This window comes from Bufo gargarizans, chromosome 1, assembly GCF_014858855.1.
Source record: "Bufo gargarizans isolate SCDJY-AF-19 chromosome 1, ASM1485885v1, whole genome shotgun sequence".
Taxonomy (NCBI): domain Eukaryota; kingdom Metazoa; phylum Chordata; class Amphibia; order Anura; family Bufonidae; genus Bufo; species Bufo gargarizans.
The window spans coordinates 211,183,710-211,209,907 of NC_058080.1; the positions used below are offsets into that span (position 1 = coordinate 211,183,710).

General features: G+C 41.3%; 1 protein-coding gene across 1 annotated transcript in view; it reads right to left on the reverse strand.

Moving 5' to 3' along the window:
* PAPSS1 (3'-phosphoadenosine 5'-phosphosulfate synthase 1) overlaps window positions 1-26,198 on the reverse strand; it is a 128,776-nt gene that overhangs the window by 67,200 nt on the left and 35,378 nt on the right. The window contains exons 3-6 of the mRNA XM_044301101.1: window positions 19,581-19,816; window positions 17,329-17,467; window positions 16,065-16,183; window positions 3,288-3,401 (exon numbers count right to left, since the gene is read on the reverse strand). Of these exons, the coding sequence (XP_044157036.1) occupies window positions 3,288-3,401; window positions 16,065-16,183; window positions 17,329-17,467; window positions 19,581-19,816 (608 nt within the window). The remainder of the gene's footprint in view (window positions 1-3,287; window positions 3,402-16,064; window positions 16,184-17,328; window positions 17,468-19,580; window positions 19,817-26,198) is intronic.

A 26,198-nucleotide genomic window follows, 5' to 3' on the forward strand; every position in this document is an offset into this window, starting at 1 on the left:
GCGGTAAACGGTGAGAAGGCCGTGGCGCTGCTATAGCGCCACTGCCTTCTCAAACAGCTGATCAGCGGGGGTCCCGGGTGTCAGACCACCGGAGATCAGATGCTGATGATCTATCCAGAGGATAGATCATCAGTTAAAACAAAGTGCAGAACCCCTTTAAGATAATGCTCTGCAATGACCAAGTGACAAATGTCTGATTGCTAGGGGCCCCCACAGCTGTGAGTGAAAAGGGTCCTTGAGCCCCCCATGCCCATTCTCTCTTACTGACTTTGAAAGGATGAGCAGTACAGCATACCCCATGCCCCTCTAGTCTGTGTTTACGGGGTTAACAGACACAGCGCTGTCCTATACCGTGTACGGAGAGGCACCACTGTATGTGTATGTATACCGTACACAGCAGCCATGCAGTGAGAAGTAATGGGGGAGCTGGCGACATCTGTTCCTGTGATGGATAGTTGATAAATGACCACTGCAGGGCAACACCTTTGATACAGATGCATTTTATAGATTTGGAAATCACATTCTTTTCTAATAATATTAAGAGATACATTGTTTCCACTAGGAGTTCTCCACTTACAGAATGGGAGTTGCAGGGTAGTTATTAGGGCGTTCAAACAAGTAATAAAAAAGAAGTATATATACATTTCTATTTACATACTGCAATATCATTAAACTAATATTTTAACCAAAGCCCACTGAAACCTTCCCAGGTTGCATTTTTCTGGCACTTGTGTCTATCATATATAGCAATGACCCAATGGGGGGGGAATAAAAAGCAGATGTCAAGAGTTCTAGGTGTTTTTCAATGTGTTTTTAATCTGCTCAGGAAGTGCAGAAATTCTGTGATCATACAGTCTGACAAGCAAAGCCAGATCCATCTACCGTATATATACACCGGTGAAACTCGAAAAATTAGAATATCGGGCAAAGGTTTTTCATTTAGTTCAGTACTGCAACTTAAAATTTGAATTTTGTGAAAAGGTTCAATATTCTAGGCTCAATGTGTCACACTGTAGTCAGCTAATTAATCCATACCCCCTGAGCAAAGGGGACCTCAAAATTGTGACTTTGGGGTTTCATAAGCTGTAAGTCATAATCATCCAAATTATAACAAACAAAGGCTTGAAATATCTCGCTTTGCATGTAATGAGTCTCTCTCATATGTTAGTTTCACCTTTTAAGTTGCATTACTGAAAAAAAGAACTTTGCACGATATTATAATTTTTCGAGTTTCACCTGTAAAATCGTTTTACACAAGCATGATGGAAGAGCAGGTACACAATGTTAAAGGGGCTCTCCAATATTGATGACCTACCCTGAGGATAGGTCGTCAATATCAGATCGGCAGGGGTCCAACACCTGGCACCCCTGCCAATCAGCTGTATGAGAAGATGGCGCGCAGTGTGCATGTGCAGTCTCCAGTCTATCTTCCTGCTCACCGTTGCTGTCTCCTGAGGACAGGTCATCCATATAAGAGAGCCCGGAGAACCCCTTTAAGGCTAGTGCATCTCCAGTCAGAACATGTGCAACAGCAGTTGCTGGTAGTATAAGGCTACTTTCACACTGGCATTTTGGCTTTGGTATAAGGGGCTATCACAAGCGGTCCAAAACGGATCGATTTTGCCCTAATGCATTCTAAAATCCACTCAGAATGCATCAGTTTGCCTCCGTTCAGTCTCTATTCCGCTTTGGACGCGGACACCAAAATGCTGCTTGCAGTGTTTTGGTGTCAGTCTGACGAAACTCAGCTAAACGTTTTCTATGACACAATTCGGCACAATAGAAAACGTCTTGGCTATGGTAAAGATAATACAAACGGATCCGTTCTGAACGGATGCAGACGGTTGTATTATCTGAACGGATCCATGACGGATCCGCACCAAACGCGAGTGTGAAAGTAGCCTTACTCTCACATAAGGTATAGTTAGAGGCGAAATATAATTTTTGGGACAATTTATTAGACCTAAATGTAAATCTAAAAGTACAGCTACTTACACTCAGTCACTACTACTGTATGTACTGTAAATAACAGAGCAAAAATGTAAGGGACTCTATGACCAAAGACCTCCCTTTCAAACTATAACTGTGGTTCACCTGATTAAAACACTGTTTTTCTTTTGTTGATCTGAAGCTTCATTTCCAACTTATTATACTTTTTCTTAATATGCAAATTAGGCCTTTGGTGCAAAGAGGGGTCACCAGCTGCACCGATTTTTGTGGCCAGCCCCTCCCTCAGTGCTTTGCCACTGCCTGGCCCTGTCAATGAAAGCAGCTAGGGAGGATCTGGACACAGAAAAGAGTGGAGATTGGACGCAACAAGAGCAATGGTGAGGGCCTCATTGTAGCAAAGGCCTAATCAGCATATTGAGAAAACTGTGATGCGGAGCCTCCGATCAACAAAAGCAAAACAGCATTTTAATCAGGTGGACCACAGCTATGTGTCTATGCAGACAGTTTCAAAGGGAAAGAGTACAGAAAAAACCAGTATGGGTGCATTCACACGCATCCGATCTGCAGTTTTGCGGACAGGATGAGGACCCATTCATTTGAATGGATTCGCAAAAAACTGTGTGCTGTCCACATCCGTATGTCTGTTCCACCGCCCCCCAAAACATATAGAACATGTCCTATTCTTGTCCATTTTGCGGAAAAGGATAGGCTTCGTTACAATTGATCCACAAAAAGGTCAGACGCAACAAAGATATCAAAATTATGTAACTGGAAGCTGTGGCCAGACAAGCATTTCAACTGAAGGGGCGACTACAGGAAAAATTTAGTATAACATGGCGGTCATTCAGTTGAAAGGGAGTCCTTTCAACACCTTAACAGAAGGCAGGCATATACAGTGGCTCTCCATTCTGTCTCGTAAAGCGCGGACAGGGGTTGTTTTCAGGACACACCCAAACTGATAATTTTATTTATCTAGATGTCCTGTGTTGGGGGACACAAAAGATCCACTAGAAGGAGCATGCAGAGAGAAGAAAATCCAAGAAAATATAACAGGATAAAATTGGGACCAGGGTGGGAGAAGTAGGGAGTAAACTGAGGAATATCTATTGAGCGAGGTAGGAAAGAAGTGTTTGAAGAAGATCAGCATGGAGAGGTAAAAGGTGGAGTACATATGCAGCTCCTCGAGCAAGAGCCCCAAGAATGGATTCCCCAGAACACAAATGCAATTAAGGAGCATATAAATTTGGGAGCCTGTAACGGATTGACCATTCTCTTTTTCCAGCAGTTGTCAGACACATTTTATCAGATTCATCATACGTCTACAGAACTCTATTCACCTTATTTATTTCCAATGCCGGCAACGTCTCAGCATCTGTCTTTGCCAGCTGAAGTTTGTTCTCTGGTACATACAGCTCTTTGACTTCATAAGATGCATCTACCGGCACAATATCCTATTCAAGCAAAGAAACCAGAATTGAATTAGTGTTTTAGCTGTAAAATAGATGCACTGAACTTATCAAGAAAGGGAGGTAAAACAACATTTAATATCAAAAGTTCATAGTGTTTTTTTTCTGGCTCGAGAGTTTAATATTTCTTGAGATTTCGTAAGAAAAAATAATAAGTGGAAGTGTTCTGTGGGTTTAGGTGAATATATTTTCTGGACAGAGCCCGTGGCTAGGATCATGGGAAGAACACAGATTTTTACGGTGCCCGGCCAATGAACCTGAAGAGGACTCCAGGGGAAATTCATAATGTACTAGACTGAGAAAATATTCTGGGTCTACTGAGTTTAGCACTGGAGATTCTGCACCATCCTGGAGAGGTTTAGTATGTACAACATAAAGTAAGGAAAAGGCAGCCAGATGCCTTCACAAAGAAAACAATTCTCCTCGGCTGAAAGTTAAAGGGGTTGTGCATTTTTATTTTCTATTTTATTCCTCCACTCAGCAGTGTCTGTATAGAAATCTATACTTACCGTTTCCCTACTGCTCTGTTCTGGCTCTGAGGCTCATGAGCTGTCACCACTGGACTTCGGGTTCCCTTATGTCAGTTTATGTACATGCCCTGCTGGAGCCAATGGCTGACCTCAGTGGTGATGTTCTCAAGAAGCAAGCCACTGCTGGGTCACAACGTCACTACTGAGACCAGTCATTGGCTGCAGCGGCACACTCTACCTCATTCATGCAGAAGTTAACGTACCAGGATCGGAAGTCCAGGGAACAACCAAAAGAACCAAAGACCATAACTTATGGTCCATGGTAGCAGAATCCATAACAGGATTCTCAGATAACCCAAGCCTTGTACGCCGAACTTGAAACACAAGTTCACTCATCCCTAATTATAATACATGATTTTCAAGGTTACAATAAAACACACACAATCTAAAAAACATGTTTTTTATAGAGTACTATTCACTGGTAACCTCTGACCAGGTGTGCTGGCAGTGACAATAGTGCGAATGCAGCCTTAAAAGTCTTACTGGGTATTTTAGAGGTGATATCCCTTCAAATGTGCATAGACTTCCACACCAGACAGCTGAGGAAACAACTACATTAGAAAGTGATTCACAGTGATTAGGGAAGTCAATCACAGTATTCCTCTGGTTAGAAAAATACAAGTGTTGTTTTAGCGGAGAATAGATATTAGACATGAAAGGATGGAAATTGTTGTCATAAAAGAAAGCAAACACGCCCCGGCACCAGTGATGTATACCCCTGAGCCGGCCAAATGCGCTGCTTGTAATTGGAAACTGAAAATGATTAGTACAAGGGATGAGATACAACACTGCTCCACCACCATACATCAAACGCTGCCGAGGAGAACAAGCTCTTTGTAGCGAGCTTGCTGTTCTTTGATATAGAGCAGGCTTGATCTGCGGATCATCTCTGAGAAGGACTGTAACGGCCTTTAGCACAGGGATGGGCCACCTTCCACAGTACAGCTGCTGATGAACTACATCTCCCACAGAGCTGATCAGCAACTATCTGGTCCACCTCATCTATGCTGCAGCCTTTAGCACAATTCATCAGTCATGCAATATATAAACAATTTAACCTTTTTTCCCCCAAATATAATGTTCCCTACTATATATATTTGCACTATGGTTCATACAGCGCCAGCACTATTTTAGCATTTTTCTACCCAGAATTTTACTATCATTTAGGGATGTCCGGATTTGGGAGGAAACTGGACAACACAGGGGATCCTCATGCAACAAAGGGGTGATCATAACTTACCAGGCGGATTCCTCTCAGCCATGGTGACGTCACGTGGACAACAGTCCTGGCCTCAGCAGTGCACCAAACTTAATGTGACTGCTGGGCCAACAGATCCTGGTGGGAGAACCAAAATGGCGGTGTGGGATCTGCCAGGTAAGTAATGATCACTTTATTGCAAGTGGATGCCCTGTGTTTCTTCACGAAACAGGGAACCCTTTTAAGCTGCAAATATACTGTTATATGAGTAATGTTCTCCAGTCAAGTAAAAAAAGTTAACCTTGAAAAGCATATGACATCAGTAAGATACCTAAACATACTGTTATGAACGCTGGTAGTTGTAGTACCTTGTTTGCCTATTCCTCACAAACTGCTGATCCTCAAGGATTATAGTTGCAGTTCGGTTGTGGATAGGAATAGTTCTGGACGAATGCAGCTTCCAAGTAGTTCCTCCCCCAGCCAGTAGATAGTTACCCAAATGGGAGCCCAGATTTCATGAAGGGTACAACAGGAACCTTTAATGGGGCAACATGTCAGCCTTTTATGCAGGTCTTCCAGCAAGGGACACTCCCATGGGGGACCTTGTGGAAGACTGAAACCGTTTCTTACATAAACCAATCACATGCAAAAAACACCCACCTGTGATACAATTAACCAACACAATGGGATAACGTAATCATTTACAGGCAGAAGCTACACACTTTTCCCTTTGTAGAAAAAGGAGCCGGAGGTGGGGGTGGGGTCAGTGGTCGGTAAATTCCTCTACCGAACTAATAAAACATAACATGGCCTCACACAAACCAACCGTAGTTTTGTTTCGCATCTAGTATGCATTGTTTGCAGACTGCACATGGACCCAGTCACTTCTATGGGCCCACAAAAAAATGGGGACAGCGCACAAATATCATCAGTGCGTTTTCTGTCTACATAGCTATTCTGTAGATTATAGAACATGTCCTATTCTTCTTGTTCATTATGTGGACAAAAAAAAGACAGTTCTAGTGAAGAGACTGAGAAACTTGCGGCATGCACACGGCCAGTGTATCTGTAGCTTGCAGACCGCTAAATGTATACGGTCATGTTGAACAAAAGACAGATCCCATTTGCTAATTCAACTGGTTACTATTAACCATGGCAATTAACCTGTTAAAATGATGGAATTGAAGGTACCTCCAATCCCAGCTGTCGGAACAGGAGCATAGTTGTCAACTGACAGCTGCTTACCTGGGATAGGGCAGCATGGGACACATTCTACGGGTATATAAGACGGTGGTGTCGAATACAAGCCCTTAAGGACAGTCATAAAAAAGTGCATTGGTGGTCATTAAAGTTTTAACAAGGTATTTCCAGAGGAGCAGTAATACAACTGGATCAGACCTTTACCTCTAACCAGTATTACAGAGTCCTTCTCTTGCACTGTTATTCACAGCTGTATCACACTGGCATATAGTGGTCTAGGTGCACTGCTTTGTATTTATCCATATTGTTTTTTATTACACATTTTGGCTGAAACTGCCAGCTTATCTAGGCGTTTCTGTAAAATAGCTACATAATTACATAGTTTTGTGTCATCAGTGTGGACTTAAAGGGCATCTGTCAGCAGATTAGCACCTATGAAACCGGCTGACCTGTTCCATGTACACTTGGCAGCTGAAGGCATCTGTGTTGGTCCCATGTTTGTATGTGCATATTATTAAGAAAAATTATGTTTTCATATATGCAAATGAGCCTCTAGGAGCAACAGGGGTGTTTCCCAGGGGCAGCACTATAATGAAAGCAAGAGCAGCAGCTGCTTTGGGGCACAACCTCAGAAGGGGCCCACCTGGGAGGAAGACAAAGATTATATTGTCAGGACCACCTTAACACCATTATACAAAGACATTATATACAGTGACATGACATACAGTATATACGTGTAGGAAAGCAGAGCGGCTGCTGAGCCTTGTCTGAGAGAGCTAACTTGACTATCCGCAGGAGTGAAGGTTACACAGGAGGACAGTTTTAGGTTTCTCAGCAATACAGACACATATGAACATTGGACCAACACAGATGCCTTCATTTGCCAAGTGCACATGGAACAGGTCAGCCAGTTTCATACGTACAAAACTGATGACAGATGCCCTTTAACGGTATTGATGGCATATCACTATGATATACCACCTCTTACTGGTCAATGAGGTCTGACCACTGTAACCCCACTGAGAATGAAAATGCCTGTAACCTGTGCACTAATTTGGTCAAGTGGAGCTGTTATGCAGGGATCCCCCTCTAATACTACCCATTACTGCCTTGCAATGATGATATTACAAGTACTTGTGGGCTGTGTGGTGGTGCACAGGTAGGTTGCTGCAGTACAGCAACAGAGACCAGCAGGAACCCCTGCTTTTGTCATGATTTGTAAGTCTCCCATACATCCCATTTACATCCTTAATTTAAAAAACAGTAATCCAGAGAAATTAAGCAATGTTCTACTCTACAGATTCTTAAATTAGGTTTTAACTTATGAAAATAGTTACCAGAAAATGGAAACCTGAGTTTCTATTACTTTCCAAAGTAACGAAACGCAGCTTGACTATGACACCTAGTGGACAAGCAGAGATCTGCACCTACAGAAAAGAGCTTGACATTTGTCTCACCGTGACCTGTTGTCACATATGTGAAATTTACGACAGTTTGATTGCATTTTATCATTTAGCAATTTTTATACTACTTAGGGCCAGCATGAACAACCCCCCAATGTCCCCTCTGAAAAATAATATTAAATATATACACTACTCACAAAAAGTTAGGGATATTTGGCTTTCAGGTGAGATTTATGGAAAACATAAAAAGTTCACGCTACAGTGGCGATATCCTCATCTCAAACAATTTATCGAAACAAAAGCCAGCAACAGTGTCAGCAAAAATGTAAATTTCTCAATAACTTGTCATGTGGCCTTGAGCATCAATTACAGCTTGACAACACCACCTCATGCTGTTCACAAGGCGACTTATTGTCTGCTGAGGCATGGCATCCCACTCTTCTTGAAGGGCGGCCCTCATGTCATTGAGGTTCTGGGGTACAGAGTTACGAGCCTCTCCACGGCAACTCAGCTGATCTGTTAGGCTTTCAATGGGATTCAGGTCTGGAAAAAAAGCAAGCCTCTGCATTTCAGGTACCCCAGTCTCCAGCAGCCGTTCCCTAATGATGTGACCTCAATGAGATGGCGCATTGCCATCCATGAAAATTAAATTGGGCCTGTCTTGTTCATGCAGAGGCACAATGACTGGATTAATTAAGTTATCCAAGTAGTATGGGCTTGTCACGGTACCATTCACAAAGTGTCGGACAGCTCTGTATTGACTTTACACACCTGCCCACTCTGTAACCCCACTACCATCAACGGCTCGTCTAGTGACAAAAGTGGCTGACGCATAGTGCTCTCCTTTACCTCGCCAACATAATCAATTCTGCTCGGCAAGAATCGACTTTCATCAGTGAACAGCACGGAGGCCCACTGGTCCCTCGTCCAGAGTAGATGTTCCCTGGCCCATGCGAGACGATCACGCCTGTACCTGGTGGTCTGATCAGGTACCCTTGCAGGTCTGACGTGACACATGGGTGTCTCTCACCTCCCTTAAATGTGTCTGGAGTTGTGTGGCATTAATCATCCGGTCCCACAGGGCATTGTTTACCAGGAAGCAGTCATTAGTGTGGGATGTGGCCAAAAGAAGTCTACATCTATTCCTTTCTGGGACTCTTCCATTTTTTTTTTTTAAACCTACTGAGGACACTGACACTCTAAGCTCAGGGGCCGTCTGAGAATATCCTGCTTGAAGCCTCGCAATGGCAAGGTACTGTTGATCAATTGTTAGGTGCCTTCTTGGTCTCATGATGTCAAAATAAGAACAGCATGATGAGGAGGAATGTTCAAATACCAATTCTAATTGAACCAGGAAATTTATTGGGCAATTCATGGATCAAACACTTGTGAATTTTGCCGTTAAACTCCTTGTTAAAGAACAGCAAGTTGTGCAAAACGTACTGAAACATTGAACAGTTGGACATGTGCATTCAAAAGTTTACAGAAGTGCACGTCAATTTCACCTATAAAAGGTTAGAGTGCATTTTAGGTTCATCCTGAAATTTCACCCACAAGCCAAATATCCCTAACTTCTAACTTGTGACTGCTATGGGACCCAGGGCAAGAGGGGGCTCATTTGAGATCACCCCCTCTTCTACTGAGGGTGAAAACTTGGTCAGGACTCTACCTTCTAAAGCAGGCATCCTCAAAATGCGGCCCTCCAGCTGTTGCAAAACTAAAACTCCCATCATGCCCGAACAGCCTACAGGTATCAGCCTACAGCAGGGCATTGTGGGAGTTGTAGTTTTACAACAGCTGGAGGGCCGCAGTTCTAGAATGCCTGTTCTAAAGGAACAACTTTTAGCAAATGAGGCAGTGGAAAAAAATGGTCCAAAAGATCATTGAAAGGGGTTTAGCCGGCAACCCTTCTTTTATGTGGGGGGGCCTGGTTTGATCCTAGCTATGGGGCCTTTACGTCTCTATGTATGCCACTAATTTTATATATATATATATATATATATATATCTCTCTCTCTATCTCTATCTCTCAAATAAGAGGCAGCACTCCAGGAAAAAAGTGAAAAACGACCCGCTTTATTTCCCCTGTGCAACGTTTCAACTGCTCATTGCAGTCTTTCTCAAGCATAACAATTGGTGTCACAACATCTACATTTATACCCACAATGCTTAGTGAGTCAATTAACAGGGTGATTAGCAATAACATAATCAATAATGTATAAAAACGTGAATTACATTAAAAATTTCCATAGTCATATGTGAGTTCATTATATATATCTCATGGGTCAAGATCACAGTTTTACATACATGGTGAGATCTCAGACAATTTTCAGAGGAAATAAAGCGGGTCGTTTTTCACTTTATCCTGGAGTGCTGCCTCTTCTTTGAGGTATCTACAATTATTTTGACCGAACAGCCTAAGGTCAGAGGATTTTGCACCCGGCTTCATCTACAAGTGCTGCTGCTCTCTCTTTGTAATAAATATATATATATATATATATATATATATATATATATATATATATTTGATAACTGAACTGTGTTCACATTTCAATGCAACCTCTCACGTACAGTACAGAAAACATCTGTGAACTACCTCCCGACCCTTACCATGTGTTTTTAAGGTGCATTTAAAACTTCAAAAGTGCTTTGAAAGCCAAATTTTGTTAACATTTGATAATTTTAACATGAACCTTTTTTAAACTTAGAACAGAACAGCAGTTACTTTACACATGTACCAGAAAATGGGGCTAAAAAGGACAGAATCAGATTCTTCTGGCCTTTACTATCCATCTGGTGATGAGGTGCAAGAGAATTCAACTGACGGTTTTATGGTTCATCAATTATTTGCAGCAGAGGAAGCTTTATGGATCTACATATCCACATTAAAGCTTAGGAACTAAGGTTTGCCAAGTCCTTGCACTGACTATAATGTGTGGTGAGATTTTGTTTTACAGGGCTCTCCTTGCTGATCAAAAAACAGTACGCCAATTTCTGACAAATACAGGGATCACAAAGTAGAACCCACCACCTTGGACCTCACTCGTCAGAGAGGGTGCTTGTAGACCCGGTGGTACAGTAGTGTTGTGCAGTCATTTTCAATGTCTCTAGTCACAGAACGTATGATTTAGGCATGGTGTACATAGCAGAGGTATAAGTGCTCTTTGTGTAATGCTGTATGGTGCCTTATTAAGTCTCTATATTACAGAGATATGGCATTTGATGGAGCGCCCACAATTTTTTTGCTGTCAGATTCAACTTCAGTGTGAATAAAGAACACTTCTATGGGTGGAGGGGGTTGACTCTGGATCTGCATGCAGCGGTTCTACAGTAGAGTACAGAAACACTGTCAGGTCCGGTATGCTGCTCTCTCTAGGGGGAGCACAAAGTAAACACAGGCATGCAGATTTCATTGTTTTGTCACTTCTATGTTAAAAAGCAGTAGGTTTTGAGAAATTACATGTCAATTCTTACAGCGTGCAGTTAGAAAGTAGCCCTATGACCTTACAGATAAGCCGCAAGTGGCGTGACGAAAAATCATAGCCTACCCCTGCCTGGCATTCAGTGAACCAAGTTGGGGGAATACAGGAGTTTTCTTCATCAACACCCCTTACCATTTATAGTATCGGGGGGGGCTATGTTTATTTCACTAATAAGGGAGGGAGAAAAGCAGTTGCATATGTAATCATCCCCTGCAACTAATCAGGATGCTTGTTGCCACTGGGTCAGAATCTGCTTAGTGTAAATAAAAGAAGAAAGTCCCCCAATTGTCTTTTCAATGGTCTTTAAAAAATAAAATAGTTCTTAAAAAGTCCCCCCCCCCCCCCAAAAAAAAAAATATAAATAAATTTCCTAGTGCAAAATCATGTAATATCAAAATTTATGGTGGACAATGATGAATGCAAATAAAGGTTAGCTTAAGCGTATTACATATTACAAAATCATTTTTTTTTGTATTACTTCAACTTTATAAGCCTAAAGATTCAAAAAATGCATATATGTTATATGTATAGAAATGATATTTATAGAAATCTAAGCTCCTGTTGAAAAACAAAATAAAAAAATTGTGTTGCTAGCAGACACACACACCAAAAAAAATTATAACCGTTATAATGCACGTGAAAAAAGGTTACCGTATTTTTCGCCGTATAAGACGCACCGGCGTATAAGACGCACCTAGGTTTTTGGGGAGGAAAATAAGAAAAAAAATATTTTTAACCAAAAGGTGTGCTGTGGGTTTGGAACTAGGTGGTCTGTGGATGGCACTATTACTGGGGATCTGTGGATGACGGACACTGTTATGGGGGGATCTGTGGATGACGGACACTGTTATGGGGGGATCTGTGGATGACGGACACTGTTATGGGGGGGATCTGTAGATGACGGACACTGTTATGGGGGGATCTGTGGATGACTGACACTGTTATGGGGGGGATCTGTGGATGACGGACACTGTTATGGGGGGAACTGTGGATGACAGACACTGTTATGGGGGGAACTGTGGATGACAGACACTGTTATGGGGGGATCTGTGGCTTTCACTGTTACAGGGGGATCTGTGGCTGGCACTGTTACAGGGGGGGGATCTGTGGATGGCACTGTTATACATGTGTCATCCACAGACCCTCCCAGCCCATAACTGTGCCATCCACAGATCCCCCGCCGCTCCTGTATACTAATATAATATGTCTTATTCAATTAATAGTCATTAAATATGCCTCTTTATTCCTAAAAGTACCTTAAATCCTAAGCGCTTCAGTACAATGCCGGCAGGCCGGGCGGCCGGCGCGGCGCGTCACTCACTGACGTCACTTGCCTGCGCCGCCTGCTTCATTCATAAAGTAGGCGGCGCAGGCACGTGACATCAGGGAGTTACGCTGCCGCCCGCCCGGCCTGCATTGTACGGATAAGCTTAGGATTTAAGGTACTATTAGGCATAAAGGGGCATATTTAATAACCATTCATTGAATATGACATTTTATTAGTACACCAGAGCGGCGGGGCGGGCCTTTAGTACAGTGACTGCACCGCCCCGCCGCTATTGCCGGCCCCAGCTCCTCCTCCCAGTCCCTCCCCGAGTCCTCGCTCTCTTTACATCGCTGCCAGCGATGTAAAACTGACCGCATTCGCCGTATAAGACGCAGGGGCATTTCTCCCCCATTTTGGGGGAAGAAAAAGTGCGTCTTATACGGCGAAAAATACGGTAAATAGTGTATGGTCCTGAACTGTTAAATACCAAGCACTTTGTCCCCTATTTCAGGAGCCATAACTACCGTATTTTTCGCTTTATAAGATGCCCTTAGGTTTTAGAGGCGGAAAATAGGAAAAAAAGATTTTGTACCAAAAGGTGTGCTGAAATATTTATTAAAATAACAATAATAGTTTACACTGTTATGGGGGATCTATGGATGACACACTTATGAGGATATTTGGGAGATCTTTGGATGACGCACTGTTATGTGAATATAACCCCCCCTTATCCTGTAGAATACACCCGTGTACTGCAGTACATTGGTGTATTCTTAAAGATGAGGAGAGTTATAGTCACATTTAGTATTAGCACTGTCCAGAGACTATAATGTAATCGGCCTGTGTTTATATAAAAATGACTATAACCCTCCTCATCCATAAGAATGCATCTATTTCAGTACATTAGTGTATTCCTAAGGCCTCGTGCACACGACCGTGCTGTTTTTTGCGGTCCGCAAAAAACGCAAGGCACCCGTGTTGCCTTCCGCAATTTGCGGAATAGAACGTGCGCCGGCAATATAAATGCCTATTCTTGTCCGCAAATCGCGGACAAGAATAGGACATGTTATATATTTTTTTTGCAGGGCCGCGGAACAGAGCCACGGATGCGGACAGCACACGGAGTGCTGTCCGCATCTTTCGCGGCTCCATTGTAATGAATGGGTCCTCATCCGAGCCGCCAAAACAGAATGAGGGGGGTTGTAGTCATATTTAATATTAATACTGTCTAGAGACTGTAATGTAATTGACATGTTTATATTAAATTTAACTATAACATGGGTGCATTCTTATGGATGAGGCGGGGTTATAGTCCTACTTAACACAGTTAATTTTTAGGTCAGCCCCTGAGATGTCACTTATCAGGCACTTTAGGTGATAGGGGATAGAACAGGGGGACGGAGGTCACTACAACTTCTTCCTCCCTCCTATCTCTCAGCAGTTCCATTGGTGGTCTATGGCAACGGCGCGCATGGTCAGACTGGAGGGAGGAGGTAAGCTTATTGGTGAAGGCGGCAGTTCCCGCTGGCGCACACCACCAATCAGCAGTACATGCGGGCAGCAGTGCAGCGGAGAAGAACTGCTCTCCTCCCCCTTACTCTTCTATGGAGCGGACCTAGGCAGCAGCAGCTGCGTACTATGGACGTGCGGGCTGGCGGCATTCAGCTTCAATGAATGCTTAAAGTATAACGGTCATCTTTTTTTTTTTTTTGGAGTATTGGATTGTGGTGATTAATATCTCCTTGGTGGCCCTATTTCAACTTTTCACTGTGTACTCAATTACCCCTTAATTCCACAGTTTTGTTCCCTGTACTGCCTACTTTTACCTGTGCTTAAAATCAGGTTGCTAGGCATGGTCCGTCTATGTGTTGAAGGGCGGAGGATGCAGAAGCACGCAGCGTGCAGGGTCAGATTACAGACAGCCAGGGACTGTAAGTAAATGATTAAAGCCAGGTCCTCCCCAGCAGCTGATAACAGTGCCTGGGCTGTGTGCACTTCTCCCTGTCCCTGCACTTGGCAGATGCTCCCTCACTCAGCAGACTGGGACAATGCAGAGTCGAAGCAGCGCAGAGCAGGGAAGGGAGATCTGCCGTCTGCTCAGTGTATAAATGAAAGCAACATGTGGTAAGAGGACCCCTTTGTGCTGCAGGAGATTAACCCTTTAGGGTGAGGGCTCTGGTTACTGACACTTTTGGGGGCTATTGTTACTGGCTAGTGAGGGCAGGCGGGATTAGCCTCAGGGTGAGGGCAGTGGTGGCCATCTTAACTGAATAGTGAAATTGCAGTTTTATGCAGACTGGTTGCTAAGGGCTGAATCAAATAAGGGGGCTGAATTAAATATGGGGCAAGTCAGTCTAATAGTAACAGATTCTGGAATATCATGTTATTAGTAACTACATATATGAAAATTGAAATTAGGGTCCAAGTGTGACAGTTATCCTTTAACTGCTGTCTTCCGCCCCACACTTAAATTGCAGGAGCAGGCTAATCAAAAGCTTCTGCAACCCTGCAATACTGCTGGCCTGCTTGAATTTTTACGGATTCGCTTTCTAAGACACAGTCACTTTTTTCCCCCACTTTTGGGGGAAAAAGTGAGTCTTATAAAGCAAAAAATACTGCACTTTGTTTTCCCATTGACGCTGCTGTATGAGGGCTTGTTTCTTGCGGACAAGTTGTAGCTTTCAATCACACCATTTTGGGATGTATATAATTTATTATTGTTTTATAAAAAAAAATTGAGGGGATGCAAAAAAGAAATGTTTTTTTTTTTCTGCTGCATACTGAGCAGTAAAAGTATCAGGATAATTTTATTCCTCGGGTCATTACAATTGTAATATCACAAAATCACATTAAAAAACAAAAAACAACAACACACAAGTAGATGATAACGCCAATGTTTAGGAACAAATGTCTGTACGAATGCTTGTTACCGATATTTAGGCCGTGTAAATGTGTGGCTTTAGGTCATGCTGGATGATCCAATCATTTATTAAATTAAAATAGATGTTTTTTGGCAGCACGTTACCCTGTACATAAAGGAACATGTTGCTGACAAACAATGAACAAGTAAGGATCGTTCACCCCCATACTGCAGCGGTGCGTGCGACATGTAAATGCACACAATCATGTGAACCTTCCTTTCCAACCACTGCTCAGTGTATTGGCCCATGTAAATGGACTCTTGCCTGCTGCACATGTGCTGACGTACAGTATATCTAATATATGTAATCAAGGGGTTACCTATAGAAATTACCGGCATTTATAGCTGTAATGTAGTCCAATACAGGCAAAGTAGTTATTTATCCACGAGAGGATTCTGCTGCTGCAAGAACATAAAAACGCAACGTTGTTCTCTATCACGTAATTCTTCAAAGACGCCACTTTCAGGGTATAGGTTAGGTGCGTCAGGTTGTACATGCCCGAGTTTGTTAAATGCGATTTATACGTCCATGCATTCAAATTCACTTGTAAACCAAACAATGCAAATATGACAAGTGTATATAAAATTAAAAATAAAATAAACTAGCACAGGAGTACTTGGGAGGCGATGCTAGATGATCAGTACTTACCATTTCTTGCAACAGCTCGACAACTTGTTGGATGCAGTCATTCACATCACAAGAATCTGTTTTTAAGACCAGCTCCGGTGCTTCAGGCTTCTCATATTCAGCATCAATCCCAGTAAAACCTAGAAGAGAATGCAGAGAAAGAGGATAAGCATTCTCGAAACCCTCCCGGGTCTAGAAGTCCTGGAAGTTTTGTTTTGCTTTGCTATGCACGTTACATTTTATGAGAATTAGATCATGAAGTATGTTGTCTATTGCAAGACAACGTTACACTATGATAAGTGTTCGCATTCACAGCCTTAGAATGGCGATCAAGGCTTAAATGGGTTTTCCCATCTCACTAAGATAGGCCACCAATGTCAGATAGGTGTGGGTCCCACCTCTGGTTCATCATGCTCTCCGTTCACTTCTATGGCAGTTCTGATAATAGTTAAGTGAGCGTGCTCAGCTATTTTTGGCAGTCCCATATACAGGTAAGTAAACAGACAGTGCATCGCGTATGCACACCCACCTCTTCATTCACAGTTCTGGCAGTTTCGGAAATAGCCAAGTCACCTGACATCAGTAGCATATACTAGCGATATGCCACCAATGTCCGAGATGGGAATACCCCTTTAACGCTCTGTCCTGTGATTTCTGTTGCTTGTTCACCAAGTAGAAGCAAACATGGTGAAGGTTCCATTTTCTTTGTAGGTTGCTTACATTTTTATCTGAAGATTGTAAATGAGGTATATTTTTTGTCTATAGACGCACCCCTAACAAATTATCAGACCTCCTATATTGGGGTGGAGCAGTTACTTTTTATTACATCAGATTACTGTACAGTGTGTGGTCTACAAGCTCAGTACGGATACCAATCCATGAATACCTTTAGATTTCAGCTATACTAAAGCCTTCAGAATTGCGTAGCTTATATGTCTATGCAAATTTTAAATGAACACATGATATGTTTTATCCATAGGGGTGTATTGTTTATGGGGGGCATGTGGTTATTACAGGTACCAAAGACCTTCAAAATAATGCGTGAATCACACTAACCAGAAAAGTTTCTGCATAAACTCGATACAGTGTGCAGTTGTATGTATGATATGTAGCTCATTTCATCATCTTGGTTTATAAAAGAAATACAAGAAAACGTTTTCTTTCATGAAACACGGCCTGGTCTTTTATTTAGACGACCATTTCTAGAGTTCGTAGTGGAGGTATTTATACCATCACATCCTTGCAGTGAAATGTGGAGTCAAAAGATTTCCAGATGAAGCTTTACCTTTGATTTCCCCAGCCCTTGCCATTTTATATAGACCTTTGACATCTCGCTGTTCACAGACATACAAAGGGGCATCCACAAACACTTCATAAAACGGCAAACTAGCGGCCTCGTGAATTTGCCGGGCATTGTTACGATCCTGGATAAGGCCAAAACAAGCAAGAGAGTTAATAGGGTATTGTCGGCTTTATAAATACCAGACAGACCTTTAGAGTTGTAAAAAAAAAAAAAGGTAAATCCTCCTTTCCTTTGTTGTTTAACGATAAACATGGAAAGAGATGTAAAGCTTTGAAATGTAATTTTTTGTGACAAAAAAAAAAGAACACTTGTTAAACCCACAATGGTAAAATATCACAAATTGTCCAAAAACCTCAGTAATGCAATGCAAGCTTACATTTGTTTTTCAAGATTCCCAAGCCTTTACCCTGTGCAACTGACACTGGTTGTAGTGTTTGCACGGTTTCACTGAAAGGGCTTGACCAGAACCAAGAACAGACACTGAATTAAAGAGGACCTTTCGAGGATTTTTGTTTTGTTTAATTAAGTACCCTCCAATGATGCTGCCATCCTTGTTCTTTTTTTCAAACCCCTCACATGCCCCCCAACAGTTTTCACTCATCGGAACAGGGAGGAGGAGACGCCAGGGTTTCTCAGTGGGCATCTCCTTCTCCCTGGCTGTGCCGTGGTCCAATCGTCTCCTCCTTCCTGTACCGATGCTCAGTATTAACACACTGGTCCTTTTTAAGCAGCGTGTTATTCATGAGCTAAAAGTAAGTGGTTGCTAAGAACCAGCTTTATAATCATGGCATCCCAGACCTGGAAAAGTGTCACAGCTGCCTGGGAAGAGTTAGGGTGCCTTTACTCGTCGCGCAATTTTCTGCAACAAGATCCACAGGCGCTGGTTTTTCAAAGTTGCGGTTTTGTTGCAGATTGTGTGGGAATAATGTTGCAGATTTCTGTGCAGATTACATCTCCAATGGAATGAATGGAGACATTCATCAACAGGAAATCCGCAACAAAACTTTACTTGCGTTCGGGTATTGACACTTTTCATCCCCATAGGCTAACATGTCTTTATGGTGCAGATTTTAAAAATTGTTCAACTTCTGAAGGCACCTAATGGTTCTCCAGGAGCTCCTGCTGCATCCACCCACCGGCCAATGATTGGCAATTTTCTCCTTAGTTTTCTCCGGAGGAGACAATTGGCAATCACAAGATGAGTGGGGAGAGCAGGAGCTCATGAATAACTGACTCTTCTCAAACAGCCATGACTATACATATGGATCTCAGCAACCACTTGGCTTTAGCTCATGAGTGAGATACCATTGAAAGTAGCATGTCTGTCACTATTTTATGCTGCCCTCATAGGAGGCAGCATAAAATTGAAGACCTGTTCCCTTAAAATATGATGACAGTGAAGCCTTATAGTCTACTGGGACCATTTTGTTTGTTACCATACAGACCCTGCAGCAGAAGATATCTAGAAAATCGAGGAGGGGGATGCAGCTGCAGTTCTATGTTCAATGTGTCAGTGAAACACAACTAAGAGAAGAAGAAGAGAGCAGTGGGTGGGATATTTTACTGGCTCAGAACACATAGCAAAGCTCTTCGATCTCACCAGGAAAAACTGATTCACTCAGCAAATATACAGGGCGAAAACATGCACTTGTACAAACCAGCAAAGGGAAAAAAATCTCAATCTCCAGGGTAGACAACATCACATCTCACTGATCTATTGATGCAGGTATCACAGAAGACTTCTACCACAGGTCCTAATGTTGTAGTCAAGAAGCAGAAACAGCATTTGCCTCCAAAACACTCCTCACAGCCATATTGGCCTAAAGAAGGGCGTCAGTATACCAAAAACAGCGCTTAAAGTGCATATCATGTAGTTGTGGTGTGTTCTATGATAGTTTGTGCTGGCTTTGCTCCTCAACTTACGACACAAACCATTTCTGGCTGACCGACATCTAATATGCAGCTACAGATGGTGGAATTGTTATATATCTTCTATTTTTTAAAATGATGTGTGCAAAAATATACAAGAAAGAAATTTAAAAACAGATCTACCAATTGGTTAGCACCCAATATATTGTTAGATCTTACACCTTTTTGTCATTATCAGTGCCTGAAATCTGCTGACCTAAGAAACGTGGCTATTTACATCACTTCATGGACAGGATGTGTACTTTTGGTCCGGCATTTAAGAATGAGACGCAAGCAAGCAGATCCTAAATCGTTAAGACATTTACCTTGGTATACGGGGATATAAAACTAGCAATGCACACAAGGCCAGCATCAGCAAAGAGCTTGGCAACTTCTGCAATGCGGCGGATATTTTCTTCTCTGTCTTCCTGGGTGAAGCCAAGATTTTTACTGAGCCCATGACGAATGTTGTCTCCATCTAAAGTATAGCAAGGAATGCCATGACACACCAAATACTCCTCCAGTGCCATGCTGACTGTGGTCTTTCCAGCACCAGAAAGGCCTAGGAACAAAAGGATAGAAAAGCTCATTTTAAAAAAAATAGTTTGTATTTTAAACATTTATTTTATTATTTTTGTTTCCAAGTGTACAGCATTATATTAATACAGTATTCCAGTAATCAAGAAAAAGTGTGAAAATCAAATGGATATAACAATTCTAGACAACAGGAAATGATCCCATATAAATTTACTTTCCCAACCCAAAACCCCTCCCCGAAAGATTATTCCCTTTGCAGTCTCTCCTTGTGCCTAACCCTCTCCTCTCAAATCCCCCAAATATGGTTATTGAAACAGTGTATAATCACATTATCGCCGTGAGCACATATTAGATGCTTAAGGCTACTTTCACATTAGCGTTTTTTACGGATCCGTCATGGATCTGCAAAAACCCTTCCGTTATAATAATACAACCACATGCATCCGTCATGAATGGATACGGTTGCATTATGTCTTCTATAGCAGCGTTTTTCTGTCTGCGATAGAGACGCAACCAAACAGAACGGAATGCATTTCAGTTTTGTCCCCATTGACAATGAATGGGGACAAAACTGAAGCGTTTTCTTCCGCTACTGAGATCCTGTGACGGATCTCAATAGCGGAATTCAGATCCTCTATCAAGTACCAAGATGAAAGCTGGAAGGGTCCCATCACCCTTTGGTATTCCGAATAGCGGACATATTCTAGGATAAACGGTTTCCATGCATGGAATAATTTCTTCCCCAGTGTCTCAATCTGTTTGAGAGACTCAAGCCATTCTAAATGAAAAGTATTCCTGAGTTGTCCCATTACCGCATCTATGGCAGGAATGTCTGGTTTCAACCATTGTGCCGACACCTTTTGGCGATCATTAATAGCTTATGACCTATAGGAGGAAGCTCTTACCTCCATCTCCCTGATTATCCATATCCTCCTCTGCATGTAAAATGGCTAGGGATGGTGGCATAGCTCCTTGAAATCTGCAGATTTTATTCAGTATGTGTTCCACTTGTGCCCAGAAACCTCTCAATTCTGAGCAGCCCCATAGACCATGACATAAATCAGAGCGTAGCGTTGCACACCTTTGACACGCTATTAGCCTATCTGACTTTGCAGGAGAGATAGGGAGGTCAAAAGCATAAATTGCATGGTGTAGTATTTTAATGTGGGTTTCTCTCCAATTCTCGTTCACTACTGCTCCATATAGGGCCGACAGGCCTTTACGAGTGAGGGTTGAAACCTCTTTGCATCCCAGTATCAGCCCCCATTTTTAAAATAAGCCTTTGGGATCTTTGGTACTTAACCTCTTCAGGACATAGGGCGTACATAGGGCGTGCTGTGCCTTTGCAGCCCCCCAATGGGAGAGGGTGACAGCCCCCAAACAGATACCCTCCTTACCCTTCCCCGTCTGCGAAGTTGTGGCAGACGGGGAAGGTTCCCATGGCAACAGGCCAGCTTCTCAGGCATCCTGCTGTCCATGGTGCTGAACAGATCTGTGCTAAAGGCATAGATCTGTTCAGACAAAGTGTAAGTAAAATACAGTACAGTACACTATATAGTGTACTGTACTGTATTATACAGACATCAGACCCACTGGATCTTCAAGAACCAAGTGGGTCTGGGTAAAAAATAAAAATAAAAAATAAAGTGAAAATCTAAAAACACATTTATCACTGATTAAAAATGAAAAAAATAAAATTCCCTACACGTTATATATCACCACGTCCGTAACGTCCTGATCTATAAAACGGTCATGTTACTTTACCCGAACGGTGAACGCCATAAAAATAAAAAATAAAAAACTATGATGAAATAGAAATTTTGCCCACCTTACTTCCCCAAAAAGGTAATAAAAGTGATTAAAAAAGTCGTATGTACGCCAAAATAGGAAGGTATTTATGGTATGGTGGCTCACTCCGCATACAGTTGTGGAAATGTGTGCTACTAAGTCTATTTATGACTCACCCAGTCATAGGTAGAATAATATATAGAAAAGTGTAGGAAGACTGAGCACTCACCAGCTGGACCAATTGGAGAACAAACGAATATGTAACAAAATATTTATTTATTATTTAAATAAAGCCCTGAATCTAAAAATGTAGCGGAATCAATAATATAATATATAAAAAATTTGATGTTCACATATAATAAATACACCTATAATAAAAAATGCGGTTATATATATATATATATATATAACTTAAACAATACTAAAAAACATGTTAGGGCAATTGTTCACAGTGCATATGTAGAAAATTGGAATAAATATTTGGTAGACTGCTGATCAGTTCGGGGAATATGCCAAATATAATGTCCAGATCGGGATATTGTGATAAATATGCGATCAGTCACTGATTAATACAATAAATGCGCCAGATATGGTATCCAATAGTTATCAATAGTCGAAGGCAAATTAATGTCCCTGTGATAGTTCACTTCTTATATAATACTTTGATGCAATGTAGCTAGGTGGACATGTGTTTAGAAGGGTATAATACACCTGTTAAACGCCGTCTAGTGTGAGCGTAGCTGTGGCGTCCCACGAGGCTCACTAAATTAGATTCGGCGGTACCTTAGTCTGGTCGTTTGCTTGAGGTGGTTCAAATGAGCGTGTAGCTCTCGGCGTGGATAATCTTCTGGTGATGTTCACCGATGCTGCAAGCCTGGACCTGGTTGGTAAATAACAAGGTGTTTCCTCCACACTAGCAAAGGTGTACTTCCGGCAGGGTTAAAGTTCAATTATCGGGATGTTGGGGTCTCGTGGGTTTTTTTCATCAGCTGATGTCCGAGTACAATAACCAGACGCGTTTCGGGGTCCTTTCCTGGCCCCTTCCTCAGTGGTGGTCTGTAAGAGGGTTTTGACCCTCTTTTTATACCCAACATCCCTTGAAGTGAGCTGGTGCAAAAGCAAAATAGTGGATTTTGGATCTGATCATGTGAAAACTCTGGCATGGAACAGTCTAAATAGTTGTTATTTTTATTTGTATAAGGAAAGGTATTTCCAAATATTGTACTGAAAATCGGTTTTAGCGATCCTATTATCTGACATTTCTTAATTAAATCCCGTTTTCATTTTGCAGTGGATTCCATATAATTTATCAATGCGGTTTTTTAAATGCGTTTTTTTAAAACGCAAATGCGGTTTCTTCAATGCATATGCGTTTTATTGTCCCCTATATTTGTAGGTGCAGGTTATAATGATTTTCATCAATTTTATGTCATACAATGCAATATGGGGATGAAAAATAAAAAATTTATAATAAATTTATAAAAAGTACAACATTTACAGTAAAAGACAATATATATATATAAAAGTAAAAAGTCTTAAATGTAAAATATTCAAAAATATGCAGTCATTACTTTAATAAACTGCAAATATTTGTTATATATAAAAGGCACAAGATATGGTAGTTCTTGTCGGTTCTATATTTTAAGCTACTGCGTTACATATAGTGTAACGATATATGAATGTAACAATATGATTAAAATGATGCAGAACATGTTAAAACTGTATTGGAACTCTAATTCTTGTTCATTGTTTCTAACTTGTTTGTAGAGTCATTGGAGAGGACAGTATGCGGATGGTGGCCACCCACCAAAGGTGGACCAGAGTGGGTATTAATTCCACCTCTGGGCCACATCGGGAGGGGGGCCCCCACCCTCACAGGGGTACTTTATAAGAAGCCGAAAAGTTCAGATTCGGCATTTAAGCCCAGGGGTATAATTGAATTAAAATTAAATATAAATCGTGTCTCAACACGAGACATGTGTTTAATGTTATCGCCTCCTCTCCAATGAGGTTTAACTTTTTCAATGGCAGCAAAGGAGAGACAGTCTGGGTTTTGGTCGTGGTACACCTTAAAATGTCTCGACACTGAATGTTTGTCAGATCCACTCCTAATTTTATAAAAATGTTCAGCAATTCTTTCTTTTAAAGTTCTTTTCGTGCGGCCTATATATTGTTTTTTGCACGGACATTGCAGGATATAAATTACATTTTTGCTGTTACATGTTAAAAAGTCCTTTATTTCATGTGTAAAAGCATTAGAGGTGGATGTGACATTTGTTGTTTTTTTATTAAAATGTGTCTTTTTACAATTTGGACAGGTGTGGTGTACGCCAAAATAGTACCAATCAAACCGACATCAAAACTTACATAAATAAAAAAAAGTATACATATTAGGTATCGCCGCGTCCGTAATAACCTGCTCTATAAAAATATCACATGACCTAACCCCTCAGGTGAATACCGTTTAAAAAAAAAAAAAAAGAAGTGTAGAAAAGCAATTTTTTTCACCTTACTTCACAAAAATAGCAAGCGATCAAGAAGTCATACGCACCCCAAAATAGTGTCAATCAAACAGTCATCTCATCCCGCAAAAATCATACCCTACCCAAGATAATTGACCAAAAACTGGAAAAAACTATGGCTCTCAGAATATGGAGACACTAAAACTTGGATTTTTTTTGTTTCAAAAATGAAATCATTGTGTAAAACTTACATAAATAAAAAAAAATTGTATACCTATTAGGTATTGCCGCGTCCGTGACAACCTGCTCTATAAAAATATTACATGATCTAACCTGTCAGATGAATGTTGAAAATAACCAAAAAATAAAAAACGGTGCCATTTCTTGTTACCTTGCCTCAGAAAAAGTGTAATATAGAGCAACCAAAAATCATATGTACCCTAAACTAGTACCAACAATACTGCCACCCTATCCCGTAGTTTCTAAAATGGGGTCAACTTTTGGGAGTTTCTACTCTAGGGGTGCATCAGGGGGGCTTCAAATGGGACATTGTTTAAAAAAGAAACGGTCCAGGTTCCAAGACCGTATGGCATTCCTTTCCTTCTGCACCCTGCCGTGTGCCCGTACAGCAGTTTACGACCACATATCGGTAGTTTCTGTAAACTACAGAATCAGAGCCATAAATATTGAGTTTTGTTTGGCTGTTAACCCTTGCTTTGTAACAGGGAAAAAAATATTAAAATGGAAAATCTGCCAAAAAAGTGAAATTTTGAAATTGTATCCCTATTTTTCATTAAATCTTGTGGAACACCTAAAGGGTCAACAAAGTTTGTAAAATCAGTTTTGAATACCTTGAGGGGTGTAGTTTCTTAGATGGGGTCACTTTTAATGGAGTTTCTACTCTAGGGGTGCATCAGGGGGGCTTCAAATGGGACATGGTGTCAAAAAAAAAACAGTCCAGCAAAATCTGCTTTCCAAAACCATACAGCGCACCTTTCCCTCTACGCCCTACTGTGTGCTCGTACAGTAGTTTACGGCCACATATGGCGTGTTTCTGCAAACTAGAGAATCGGGGCAATAAATATAGCATTTTGTTTGGCTGTTAACCCTTGATTTGTTACTGGAAAAAATGTATTAAAATGGAAAATTTGCCAAAAAATTGAAATTCTCAAATTTCATCTCCATTTGCCAATAACTTGTGCAACACCTAAAGGGTTGACAACGTTTGTAAAATCACGTTTGAATACCTTGAGGGGTGTAGTTTCTTAGGTGGGTAACTTTTATGGAGTTTCTACTCTAGGGGTGCATCAGGGGGGCTTCAAATGGGACATGGAGTAAAAAAAAAAAAAAAAAAAAAAAAAAAAAAACAGTCCAGCAAAATCTGCCTTCCAAAAACCAAACGGCGCACCTTTCACTCTACGCCGCGCTGTGTGGCCGTACAGTAGTTTACGGCCACATATGGGGTGTTTCTGTAAACGGCAGAGTCAGGGCAATAAAGATACAGTCTTGTTTGGCTGTTAACCCTTGCTTTGTTAGTGGAAAAAATGGGTTAAAATTGAAAATTAGGCAAAAAAATGAAATTCTCAAATTTCAGCCCCATTTGCCAATAACTCTTGTGCAACACCTAAAGGGTTAACGAAGTTTGTAAAATCAGTTTTGAATACCTTGAGGGGTGTAGTTTATAGAATGGGGTCATTTTTGGGTGGTTTCTATTATGTAAGCCTCGCAAAGTGACTTCAAACCTGTAGTGGTCCCTAAAAATTGTGTTTAAGATTTGCTTCTAAACTTCTAAGCCTTGTAACATCCCCAAAAAATAAAATATCATTCCCAAACTAATTCAAACATGAAGTAGACATATGGGGAATGTAAAGTCATCACCATTTTCGAGGGTATTACTATGTATTACAGAAGTAGAGAAACTGAAACTTTGAAATTTGGTAATGTTTTCAAATTTTTGGTAAATTAGGTATTTTTTATGCAAAAAAAAAATAAACTTTTTAGACCCAATTTTAGCAGTGTCATGAAGTACAATATGTGACGAAAAAAAACTATCTCAGAACGGCCTGGGTAAGTCAAAGCGTTTTAAAGTAATTAGCACTTAATGTGACACTGGTCAGATTTGCAAATAATGGCCTGGTCCTAAGGTGAAATAAGGCT